Here is a 13,670-nt window from a genome sequence, read left to right as displayed (position 1 = left end):
CTAAACTCATCGTTAGCGGACAAGTCATCGTGTCATTGTTGGTGAGTAACTAGAATTCATTTTCTACTTACAGTACTTAGTACATGTACGTACGTTTAGTGTCACTGTACACACACATTTACTGTATACTATTTTTCTTGTATTGTACATATTTATTGCTGGTGGCCTGTCTATCATAATGGCTGTAACATATGTGATATCAGAGACACTCGATATCTTTAAAATAATATTTAGGTTTTACTGTATATAAACAGTGTGTTTATATACATAATTTCAATGAATCTTACCTAATATCTAAGAGAATACAAAGGGTTTAAGCTGTATAACTGTGCGGGGAATATTTATAAACAGTGTGGGAGAGTTTATAAGGGCTTAAAATATATAAAAATAAACAGACAAACATATGGTTTCTACTTCGCGGATTTTCACCTATCGCTTCAGGAACGCATAACCCTTGCGATCGAGGAGGGATTACTGTATATGACAGATAAATAGAGAGAGAGAGAGAGAGAGAGAGATATGAAAGGCACTATATAATATACAGTGGTGTGAAAAACTATTTGCCCCCTTCCCGATTTCTTATTCTTTTGCATGTTTGTCACACAAAATGTTTCTGATCATCAAACACATTGAACCATTAGTCAAATATAACACAAGTAAACACAAAATGCAGTTTTTAAATGATGGTTTTTATTATTTAGGGAGAAAAAATCCAAACCTACATGGCCCTGTGTGAAAAAGTAATTGCCCCCTGAACCTAATAACTGGTTGGGCCACCCTTAGCAGCAATAACTGCAATCAAGCGTTTGTGATAACTTTCAATGAGTCTCTTACAGCGCTCTGGAGGAATTCTGGCCCACTCATCTTTTCAGAATTGTTGTAATTCAGCTTTATTTGAGGGTTTTCTAGCATGAAGCGCCTTTTTAAGGTCATGCCATAGCATCTCAATTGGATTCAGGTCAGGACTTTGACTAGGCCACTCCAAAGTCTTCATTTTGTTTTCTTCAGCCATTCAGAGGTGGATTTGCTGGTGTGTTTTGGGTCATTGTCCTGTTGCAGCACCCAAGATCGCTTCAGCTTGAGTTGATGAACAGATGGCCGGACATTCTCCTTCAGGATTTTTGGTAGACAGTAGAATTCATGGTTCCATCTATCACAGCAAGCCTTCCAGGTCCTGAAGCAGCAAAACAACCCCAGACCATCACACTACCACCACCATATTTTACTGTTGGTATGATGTTCTTTTTCTGAAATGCTGTGTTCCTTTTACGCCAGATGTAACGGGACATTTGCCTTCCAAAAGTTCAACTTTTGTCTCATCAGTCCACAAGGTATTTTCCCAAAAGTCTTGGCAATCATTGAGATGTTTCTTAGCAAAATTGAGACGAGCCCTAATGTTCTTTTGCTTAACAGTGGTTTGCGTCTTGGAAATCTGCCATGCAGGCCGTTTTTGCCCAGTCTCTTTCTTATGGTGGAGTCGTGAACACTGACCTTAATTGAGGCAAGTGAGGCCTGCAGTTCTTTAGACGTTGTCCTGGGGTCTTTTGTGACCTCTCGGATGAGTCGTCTCTGCGCTCTTGGGGTCATTTTGGTCGGCCGCCACTCCTGGGAAGGTTCACCACTGTTCCATGTTTTTGCCATTTGTGGATAATGGCTCTCACTGTGGTTTGCTGGAGTCCCAAAGCTTTAGAAATGGCTTTATAACCTTTACCAGACTGATAGATCTCAATGACTTCTGTTCTCATTTGTTCCTGAATTTCTTTGGATCTTGGCATGATGTCTAGCTTTTGAGGTGCTTTTGGTCTACTTCTCTGTGTCAGGCAGCTCCTATTGAAGTGATTTCTTGATTGAAACAGGTGTGGCAGTAATCAGGAAATTGAACTCCGGTGTGATACACCACAGTTAGGTTATTTTTGAACAAGGGGGAAATTACTTTTTCACACAGGGCCATGTAGGTTTGGATTTTTTTTTTCTCCCTAAATAATAAAAACCATCATTTAAAAACTGCATTTTGTGTTTACTTGTGTTATATTTGACTAATGGTTAAATGTGTTTGATGATCAGAAACATTTTGTGTGACAAACATGCAAAAGAATAAGAAATCAGGAAGGGGGCAAATAGTTTTTCACACCACTGTAGATAGAGAGATAGATATGATAGGCACTATATAATATAGGTAGATGGATAGATAGAGAGATAGATATGATAGGCATGATATAATAAATAGATAGCTAGATGACACTATTAGATATATATATATAGAGAGAGAGAGATAGATCAATCTTAGTGGATGCCAAGTCTCCGCTTTGCCCATATGATATTCTTCCCCTAATTGATCATAAATAGATTTTCAACTAACATTTTAAACATACAAAACTAATTTTAAAAATTCAACTATTTATTTTCTATAATCATTTTAAGGGAAAACAGCATCACAGGACCATAAACCCAAATCCTTACCCACCCGAGGTTAGTGAACAGCCATAACACAAGAAGCTGGGACCACAGAAAACTGCTTCAACAACAAACCAACCACCTACAGCTCTTTTCCATTTTAGATTGAAAACCACTTTGAATGTGTGACTTGTAGGATCACTTCCAGTAAGAAAGAAAAAAAAAAAAAAAAAGGAAATTGTGCTCAGTTTATGGGAACATTAGAAAAATTGATGACAAGTAGACATTCAGCCCTGTAAAGTTTGCCAGTTCTATTACTCAAGTGGATTCCACAATCAGTAGAGTTGCAGCATTTAAAGAGTACTATTATTTTTATTTCTATTTTTATTTATTTTGTTACAAGGTGTGATTGCTCTGCCGTTACTTAAAGTAGGAAAGTCAGATTTTGCAGTTAGGTAGTTGTCCTCAGTAATCATGATGGTTGATGGAGGGTGGTGATTTTTTGAATGTTGATCAGCACATGCCAGTATGAACATTGATGTACTCTTAAACCATCAGGCCTTGTTCAATTAAACCCATCATAGTATGTGGAAAATGGTGCCAAATTTTATGTACTGAGAACAAAAAATAAATAAATAGAAAAAAATCAGGAGTGGTCTCCGCTGGACTTTCTCATATACTCAGATATGGGGATGGATATTTGAGGAGTAAACCGTAAGACAATAATTATATTTTTATATTATGTACATTAAAGAACCATCCACAACAAATCAAATTAATAAAATATTGAACAATTATTTAAAAATTCAAGTTGAATAAATCAGACTCTACACCTGCATGAATAAAAGGTAAAGTACCTCTTCCAGTTTGCAGAACTAGCCCAAAAGTTGATAGGAATCTATGTTTTGTACCTAATACTTGTATGCAAAATTTGGTTGAAGGAAGTGATAGCGAACTCAAGGTATCGTGTTTACACACACATACACAATTCCAAAAATGGTATTCTCAGACTTGGGGAGGTCTAAAACATCGAGATTCATCAAAATCGAGGACAGATTGTTGGACAATTCCAATACCTTCTCCATACTTCATATACAAATTAACAAGGGAGAGTAAAATCAAGTAGCTAGTAGTGCCACTTAAGAACAACATGTCCTACTCTGGCAGGCATAGAGAATCAAACCTGCTGAGTCTTGGGCAGAAGTGACCCCGTGTGCCTGACCTAATCCATACCTTCAAAAGTGATAAAGCGGAGGCAGCAGAGTATCAGTTGTGAGCTGGGGGGCTGATCGCACCACTAGAGGATACAGACATTCCTCAGAAAACCCCTCCTAAAAACGCTGACAGACTACCTTATAATAAAAATAATAATAATAATTCTTTGCATTTATATAGCGCTTTTCTCACTACTCAAAGCGCTCAGCAATTGCAGGTTAAGGGCCTCACTCAAGGGCCCAACAGACCAGAGTCCCTATTGTCATTTTTCATATTGCTCCTTTACTTGTGGCTGCTCTGTCATGCGGTACTCTGCATACTTAAAAATCTATACATACACACAGACAGACAGACACATTCTCTTTCTCTCCATCTCTCGACCCCACTCTCTCTCTTCCTACCTCGACCCCTCTCTCTCTCTCTCTCTCTCTCTCTCGACCCCACTCTCTGTCTCTCTCTCTCTCTCGACCCCACTCTCTGTCTCTCTCTCTCTTGACCCCACTCTCTGTCTCTCTCTCTACCCCACTCTGTCTCTCTCTCTCGACCCCACTCTCTCTCTCTCCTCTCTCTCTCTCTCTCTCTCGCCCCCTCTCTCTCTCTCTCTCTCCCCCACTCTCTCTCTCTCTCGACCCCACTCTCTGTCTCTCTCTCTCTCTCTCTCGACCCCACTCTCTCTCTCTCGCCCCCTCTCTCTCTCTCTCGACCCCACTCTCTGTCTCTCTCTCTCTCTCTCGACCCCACTCTCTGTCTCTCTCTCTCTCTCTCTCTCACCCCACTCTCTCTCCTCTCTCTCTCTCTCTCTCGACCCCACTCTCTCTCTCTCTCTCTCTCGACCCCACTCTCTCTCATATTTACATACTTTTAATCGTGAGACTGCCTCACCTGTCAAGGAGCACATTTAGACTTTTCAAAGAGACATGCTTGAATAAAGTCCCCGTCTCTACAACCTCCTCTGTTTTTGTGCAAATCTGTGACTCAATCATGACCTGGTGAATTGCAAACTGAAGGGCACTTGTGGAGATTAAAAGGGAAAACGAATTTAGGTCTGAAGCAGGGAAGCACTTCTTCACGTGAAGAGCTGTGAGAATCTGAGACACGTCGCTGAAGCACAAACCTGGAGAAGCTGTAAACAGTACCTGGACTGAACGGTCTCCTCCAGTGTGTCAAACATTTTATACTTTGTTTGTTTTTTTGTTTTTTTTTTTAAATGGGAGTCTGTGTGCCTCATAATGCATTAAGCGATTTGACGACGATGTCTCCCATTAAAGAGGATTTAACACGTCATGCCGCTCTGCCACTATTTTATCATTTAAGCGTAATCCAACAATCTGGTATGGCACTCCAATCACCGGTCTGTCCGCCAGCGCAGATGGTGACAAAGTCCGTTTTTGTGGGCTTTTCCCGGTCCGCAATCCTCCATTGTAAAAACCATTCACTTCAAAAAGAGCTCGAGAGCAAACCTGGAAAACTGATCGGCCAGAGCATTGGAGGGGTTTTCCACATCGCATACATCCATCCATACAGGGGTCTGCTGGAGCCAATCCCAGCCAGCACAGGGGGGGAAAAAAAAGGACTAAAAAAATCCTACCCTTTAATACGCAAAGACTCCGAACCAAGATGACTGCTGCCTGCCCGCTCTCTCTATCTCTCTCAGGATAGGCCACTTGCATAACTAGGCTTCCAAATCGGAGGATTAAAGTGACAGAAAACAAAGCAGTCCGTCCGTCGTTTACCATTTACAATGTCAGTCAGTCATTATCCAACCCGCTATATCCTAACTACAGGGTCAATCTCAGCCAGCACAGGGCACAAGGCAGGAAACAAACCCCGGGCAGGGCGCCAGCCGGTGAACCTTCTTGTCCCTCCTCATCACATCTCACTTTTGGATTGAGATTTATGGACTCTGCCGTGTTTGTGGAACCAGCGCTTGAGAGGATACGTCCTTTGTGGCTTGGTGTATTTAGTCAGTCAGTGTCCAGCCCGCTATATCCTAACATGAGGTCACGGGGGTCAGCTGGAGCCAATCCCAGCCAGCACCGGGCGCAAGGCAGGAAATAAATCACACACACCAAGCACACACCGGGGACAATTTAGAATCACCAGTCCAACCAACCTGCACGTCTTTGGGCTGTGGGAGGAAACCCACGCAGACACGGGGAGAACATGCAAAGTACACGCGGGAAGCGAACCTCAGGTCTCCTTACTGCGAGGCAGCGGCGCTACCAACTGCGCCACCATGCGGCCCACACCGCCGACTAAATCAAAGAGACGAGGCTGTGCGAGAAGGATAAAAGGTGCCAACATCAAGTTCAAGAACGCGGCCCAACACCCTCCCGACGTCCCAATGCACGTTTTTTGTTTCCTTCTCTCGACACCCAGACGCTTCATTTACAACCAAACACAATACAACAAATGTGAAAAGGCCGCCAGCCACGTACCCCCAGACAGCATTGTTGTGCAAATCAGAGGCACAAAAGACGGAGAGGCAAAAAGGCGAGGAACCTGTCAGGCTGAGCCCTGCTGTGGGAACGTGATACGGCCATTTACGAGCAGAGCAGAGGCTGAGCGCCGTCAGGTCAAAGGGGGAGAAGAAAAAGGGAAATCAATACAGCAGCTCCCCTGGTGCACTGCAGGCAACGCGGCCCCCCACAAACGACACAGACGACGTCGTCGTCTGAGGAACGCAGAGGCGCAGACAGCAGGTGGGGAGTGTGCACTTGGACATGGGAGCCGTAATCTCCCAGTGACCTACATCAAAAACCTTAGAAAAGCTAGCAGCAGACGACCCGGACAGGAGCAGCGGCACCGCTGGCATTCAAGGGCATCGACAGAGGGGGGCGTCTTGTGTCACTGAAGCCCCCATATGGGCGTTTACAAACACAAATAAAACGATCCCATCTGAAACTTACCACAGGCGTGTTGAATATGCATCTGCTGTCCCAAGTCCGTCTTTCTATGTCCGAGGCACGATAATTAAAACGTGTCATACGGGCAGAGGAGATAAAAAAAAAAAAAAAGGTCTTGGAAAGGACCCAAGTTCAGGGACAGAAAAAAACGGGGGGTCTCAGCACAGTCAAGGTAAGCTTTACTGCAAAAAAACAGACCCGAAGTCCATCTGTGAACGCGTCATACAAGACACAAGGATAAAATGAGAAACGCGTGAAAAGAAAAAAGAAAAAAAAAAAAAAAAGAGCGCACTGCAGAGAGGAGATTCGGGTCCGGTGGGACGCTCGCATTCAGGGGCTGCCGAACATCACCACTCACACCTCATAATCAGGCGGGCAACTCGACCGAGCAGTACGTAGTGACAGCCTGTGTTAGCAAGTGGCGCTTCAAACGACGCAACCAAAAAAAAAAAAAACGACATCACCGAGTAAGTGACGGTCCACACCGACAGGGAGTCGTCTCCATAAAACACACACACCACAGTACTGCGTGTGCTTGAAATCAAAGAAACCCCACCATGTAAAGAGCTGTCAGCCGATACGCCTCACGTGACGGGACTCTTCAGACACACAAGGCAAGTATGGGCCACTAAAAAAAATCCTACCCTTTAATACGCAAAGACTCTGAACCAAGATGACTGCTGCCCACCCGCTCTCTCCATCTCTCTCAGGATAGGCCACTTGCATAACTAGGCTTCCAAATCGGAGGATAAAGTGACAGAAAACAAAGCAGTCCGTCCGTCGTTTACCATTTACAATGTCAGTCAGTCATTATCCAACCCGCTATATCCTAACTACAGGGTCAATCTCAGCCAGCACAGGGCACAAGGCAGGAAACCAACCCCGGGCAGGGCGCCAGCCGGTGAACCTTCTTGTCCCGCCTCATCACATCTCACTTTTGGATTGAGATTTATGGACTCTGTGGGCCATCGGGGCTGCCATGTTTGTGGAACCAGCGCTTGAGAGGATACATCCTTTGTGGCTTGGTGTATTTAGTCAGTCAGTGTCCAGCCCGCTATATCCTAACACGTGGTCACCGGGGTCTGCTGGAGCCAATCCCAGCCAGCACTGGGTGCAAGGCAGGAACAAATCACACACACCAGGGACAATTTAGAATTACCAGTCCACATAACCTGCACGTCTTTGGGCTGTGGGAGGAAACCCACGCAGACATGGGGACAACATGCAAAGTACACGCGGGAAGCGAACCTCAGGTCTCCTTACTGCGAGGCAGCGGCGCTACCCACTGCGCCACCGTGCGGCCCACATCGCCGACTAAATCAAAGAGACGAGGCTGTGCGAGATCAAGTTCAAGAACGTGGCCCAACACCCTCCCGATGACAGCACGGGTTCGCACACACACACACACACACACACCAAGCACACACACTAGGGACAATTTAGAATCGCCGGCCCACCTAACCTGCATGTCTCTGGACTGTGGGAGGAAACCCACGCAGACACGGGGCCCTTACAATGTCTCCGGGTCGAATCAAACCCATTTTTATATGTTTGGGAGCGAAGTGAAATAAAAAAAAACACACTTCACGTATTGGGGCCTTTTTTCTACATTTCCTCAAATTAAATGAACATTTTGAGAAAAATGATGAAAGCACCCCAATCTGTACAGCATTAAAAAAAAAAAAAGAGCTTTTTACTGTTTATTTCTGGGGCGGCATGGTGCTGCCTCGCAGTATGGAGACCTGAGGTTCGCCTCCCACGTGTAGTGTGCATGTTCTCCCCGTGTCTGCGTGGGTTTCCTCCCACAGCCCAAAGACGAGCAGGTTAGGTGGATTGGCGACCCTAAATTGTCCCTATAGTGTGTGCTTGGTGTGTGTGATTTGTTCCTGCCTTGCGCCCGGTGCTGGCTGGGATTGGCTCCAGCAGACCCCCGTGACCTCGTGTTAGGATATAGCGGGCTGGACACTGACTGACTAAATACACCAAGCCACAAAGGACATATCCTCTCAAGCGCTGGTTCCACAAACATGGCAGCCCCGATGGTCCACAGGGTCCAGAAATCTCAATCCAAAAGCGAGATGTGATGAGGTGGGACCAGAAGGTTCACCGGCAAACAAATCCACTGGAAATTTGTGATGCTTGGAGTAAGCATGGACCGAAATCCTGCAGGAATTCTTACAGTAGCATTCAAACGCCCCAACCCAAGAATTCAGGCTGCTCTGGGGACTAAAGAAGCCAACGGTGGTCCTACCTGAGACTTGAGAGACAGACCTGACAAAGTGGCCAATGAGTGTGTGTGTGTGTGTGTGTGTATGTGGGAAAGCCCAGATCACCTTCATTTTCGGCTTCTTTTTCCGATTCACATTTCTGGATTAGGACAGCACGGTGGCGCAGTGGGTAGCTCTGCTGCCTCGCATTAAGGAGACCCAAGTCCGCGTCCTTGCGTAGAGTTTGCATGTTCTCCCCGTGTCTGCGTGGGTTTCCTCCCACAGACCAAAGACATGCAGGTTAGGTGCATTGGCAGTCCTAAATTGTCCCTAGTGGGTGTGGGTGTGCCCCCTGTAGTTGGCTGGTGCCCTGTCCGGGATTTGTTCCTACCTTGTGTCCTGTGCTGGCTGGGATTGGCACCAGCAGATCCCACCTCGAGGCCCTGTAGTTAGGGTATAGCAGGCTGGATAATGACTGGCTGACTCACGTCAGTTCACATCAGCTTAGCTTGGCCCCCTGGACTACATGTACGCAGGACCAGGGCGTTGGGTGCCAGGGGTGTCTGATCCGGACAGGCGGCGCTCCGTTATAGGTAAAGAATGTAGAATGTAAAGAGAAGTTACGCAAAATGACACCATTTTGCCTGAAGAAGGCGTCTGAGTTGCCTTGAAAGCTTGCAATATTGTAAGCCACTGTGGTCTTTCATAAATTTTTTTTCTTCCACTGCATTTTGTTTAAAAGCCATCCAAACTTCCAAATACGTCATCTATTCAGTTTAGGATCGTGAAGCGTTATACTAAAGCACCCTTCTTCTTCTTCATTTGGCTGCTCCCCATTAAAGGGTTGCCACAACGGATCATCTTTTTCCATATACGCTAAAGCACCCACATTTATTTCTAGAGCACATTCTCATACAAATGATGGAACTCAAATTGCTTTACATGATGAAGAGAAAAAAAAATAAAATAGGAATTAAAATAAGGGAACACTAACATAGAATAAAAAGTAAGGTCCAATCAAGTTCCCAAATGTAACACTTCTGTACAGCCGCTACACATTTCAGTTTACCGTGGATGTTACAAGTAATACTCCAGAGCACTTCACAGCCCATTTAAAAATAAACACAAAATGCAAGATTTTTCAAGCCATTTAAATAAACTTTACAAAAAGTAAACAGAAGTTCCTGAAATGTCAATTTTAAATTTTAATTTATTATTTGCATTTCATGTTGTTACGCTGTGGACCCTGTGCTTTGCAATTTCGTCTATCTGTATACTTGAATATGGTTGAGATGACAATAAAGTTCGCTTTGACTTTAAAATGTTTGTTTTTCCAAGGTATTGTTCACACGTTTGTGTCGATTAATCTTTGCTGTACAGCATGTTTTTAAATGTTGCTGAAAGTACCAATACAATAAATATATGTTTTAAACTTTATCGGCAATTTACATTTCTATTGCTGTTGGTAGGGAGACGGCCCTGGTAAGGAACGTGTAAAGTTTATTTACATGGCGGAGCCGTACACACAAGGGGTGCCAAGCCATCACTAACACCTCGCCGGTGTGGAGTCGCCAATCAAGCTGGCCAGAGTGTAAAGATCCCATAAGATCTGGGACACAACAGCAGCCAGGACTCCACAAACTAAACTAAACTAAGCTGGAGCGAGCAGCGCCTGTCAACAGGTACCCGACAGCACAAGAACATACCTGCAGGAAATCGCACCCAGACGGCGGTGCCATACGTGACGCAAAGCACACAAAGCGCGATTACAACACTACAGTCGCCGTTACTGGCACCGGACGACCGGTCAAACGTGCCGTGAACCTGCAAGATGGCAGGAAAGGGAAAACATAAACACACATACACATAGGGAAACACATACTGTACACCGACACGGAGAATGGAGGCGAATTACCGAAGGCCCGTCGCATTGTCACTCTCGCAGGACACGGCCCTCCAAACTGTGCAAGTCCCATGTGGCACTCGTAAACATAAGGGATGGTGACTGGTACTCGGGGCAGGGTGAAGGCCTCCAACTGCTGCCCAGCTTGTCGTCACGGGGGACCACAGTCCCAGCGGGGATACTCGTCCAAGCGGGCCGCCCCTACCGCGAAACCACATAAACACAAGCCTCCGAAGCGCATCTTTCTTGAGTCGGCAAGCTTCCGGCCCGACCTCGGCCTCACTTAGCCTTGCATTCCCGACGTACGGCATACACAAACAGAAAAGAAACACTTACCGACACTGCTTCGGAGCACAATCGCCAACAGAAATAACACGGCACTCGTTCGCCAGGTGGCCATGTTTGCGTGCTGCCCATCTCTCTGCATGGAGAAGGAGAAAATGAGCTGCCTGGGAGCCGCACGGGCTGCGGCGACTCGCGACGGGGGTGGGGCTTAGGGCGGGAATGGGCGGGCGCAGGTCTGTCAGTAAGAACATCTCCGCTCACATCACGCGGGTGTTTGGTTGGCGCATGCGCGCGAGAATTCGCCTGTCTGCTTCGCGCTTTTGAGTAATCGCACCGTCTCACAAGATCGGGCACACCTGGCACCAAATACCATTGGTCCTTCGTACTTGTAGTCCAGGTGGCCAGCTTTGTTGATGTGAACTGAAGAACAGGCGTCGAATACTGTACTGAAACCGAAATCAGTTAGTCAGTAAAAAAAAAAAAAAACGCGGTAAGGTTCAAGCGGTCGTCCTTCTTCGTCTTTCCTAAATCCCGAAAGACTTACGCGTCAAACACCCAGTTTTTTGCGCCACGTGTTTTGTAATAATGGACAAGTAAAAGAAATGACCATGCAGAACGAAGATAAAGAAATGTTTATGTTACGCACCAGCGTCTCGTAAGTCCAGTTCTGCTTAACCCCCTGTGGCTGCAGACTTTTGTACCAACCAGTTTCTCAATTAGTCAAGTCATTTTACCTTTAAATGAACCCATTGTTTAATTCGCCGAGCCTCGTCTTTTATTTTGTTTTTAGAAAAGTGAGATTTCCACTTTTTAAACGGTAGCGCTGCTGCCTCACAGTAAGGAGACCTGGGTTCGCCTCCCTGCCTGGAGTTTGCATGTTGTCTGCGCGGGTTTCCTCCCACAATCCAAAGACATGCATATTAGGTGCATTGGCGATCCTAAATTGTCCCGTGAGTGTGTGTGTGTGCCCTGCGGTAGGCTGGCGCCCTGCCCGGAGTTTGTCCCTGCCTTGCACCCTGTGCTGGCCCCCAAGACCCTGTGTTAGGATATAGCGGGTTGGATAAAGACTGACTGACCGAAGGTAAACCTGATTTTTTTTTTTTTTTTCCTCTTTAAATTGATTCAGTTTGCTTTCATAATTGTATCTGAATATTGTCAGTTAATAATGAGCCGAGCAGACGCCACCACTCATAATTCAAAGGAGCAGCTACTTCAGTGTTACCCAGAGCCGCCTTAATAGTATCATAGGCCCCCGGGCAAACTAGTGTGCTGGGACCCCTGTTTTAATAGCGAAATAGAAACCAACATGGGCATTGTGCCCACACCTTACCTACTTGTCTGCTTATTCTTAGTACTCGTTTAAATTCATGGTCAGCAACTTTGGTCCTGGAGAGCCAAAGTGGTCATTGGCTGTTGCTTACCAAGTGCCAAACTAAGGAGGACAGACAGGGCTTGAGCAGCTGCTGCTTCTCGCCTGTGGAACTCTTTACCTCATCACATAAAGGAGTCGTCTACAAGTGAACTGTTCAAAGCAAGAGTAAAGACTCATTTCTATTCACTTGCATTCCATGACCTTCAGTAATTGATGGTTTCCTCATTGTGATTATGTAACATTACTTCTGTTTATTATTTATTTTATTTATGTTCATTTATTTTATTTCTATTTATGTTATTTGTATGTTTTCTTTTATTCTGTTATTGTAAAGCACTTTGGCCTCATCATTCCTATGTTGTTTTAAATGTGCTATATAAATAAATTGACATTGAATATCTTATCTATCATATAGTGCCTTTATCTATCTATCTATCTATCTATCTATCTATCTATCTATCTATCTATCTATCTATCTATCTATCTATCTATCTATCTATTATATAGTGCCTTTCTTATCTATCTATCTATCTATCTATCTATCTATCTATCTATCTATCTATCTATCTAGGCTGAGATTTTTGCTGTTCCCTTTCCCTATGTGAAGCCCATTTTAATCCCAGAACAGAAGGAGACCACCATACTGGGCTGCCTGCTCCTCCAGTACACCGGGTGGCAGTATCCTTCTGCTATTTCTCCTCTGTGCACACCCACAGTGCTTGTAGTCTTGATGGGCTCCACTTCTGGGTTCCTTGGGTGATGCCAGAGGGAGTTGCCATTTTAAGTAGGTTCTGCCTAGCCCAGAAGTGCTTCCTGGGCACAATGTTGTGGCATCAGAAGTACTTTCATACCTGGCATAAAAGGAGCCGCTCTGCCTTACCCGGTGGAGGTCCAAGACTGGAACGAAGGAGGTCAACAGTCACCTGGAATGGAAATGGAGCAGGAGAGAGGTTTTCATTTTTGTGTTGATTATGGTGTCAGGACTTGTATGAAGGTATTACATTAAATAAAACATTTTTTCTGAACCCATGACCTGTGTCCTCTTAGTTGTGGTCTGATTTTGGGACCTGTGACGTCCCTTATTGTCCGCCATATATATATCTGTTGGAATGACAAATGCAAGGCATTTTATTACTAAAAATGTTTCTGATTCACCATCTATTGAAACGAAAAATGCAATGCATTTTTACTACACATTTTTCTGGTGCGCCATCTGTTGGAATAACCAATGCAATGTCTTTTATGACTACCAATGTTTGTGATGCACCATCTTTTGGAAGGACGGAGATATACGTCAGGCATACAGACACTTTGATTAGGGTGGATTTCTGGCAGGTACCCTCTGTTGGATGTATTTAACGTTAACATCTGCAGTGCAGCAAATCTGT

General features: G+C 45.0%; 1 protein-coding gene across 1 annotated transcript in view; it reads right to left on the bottom strand.

The window, feature by feature from the left end:
• acvr1ba (activin A receptor type 1Ba) overlaps positions 1-11,112 on the bottom strand; it is a 94,363-nt gene extending 83,251 nt beyond the window's left edge. The window contains exon 1 of the mRNA XM_039746614.1: positions 10,962-11,112. Coding sequence (XP_039602548.1) covers positions 10,962-11,052 — 91 coding nt within the window. The 5' untranslated portion in view covers positions 11,053-11,112. The remainder of the gene's footprint in view (positions 1-10,961) is intronic.
• Positions 11,113-13,670: the final 2,558 nt, after the last annotated feature.

The sequence above is a fragment of the Polypterus senegalus genome, chromosome 3 (assembly GCF_016835505.1).
Source record: "Polypterus senegalus isolate Bchr_013 chromosome 3, ASM1683550v1, whole genome shotgun sequence".
Taxonomy (NCBI): Eukaryota; Metazoa; Chordata; class Cladistia; order Polypteriformes; family Polypteridae; genus Polypterus; species Polypterus senegalus.
This window is presented reverse-complemented; position numbering and strand designations above follow the sequence as displayed.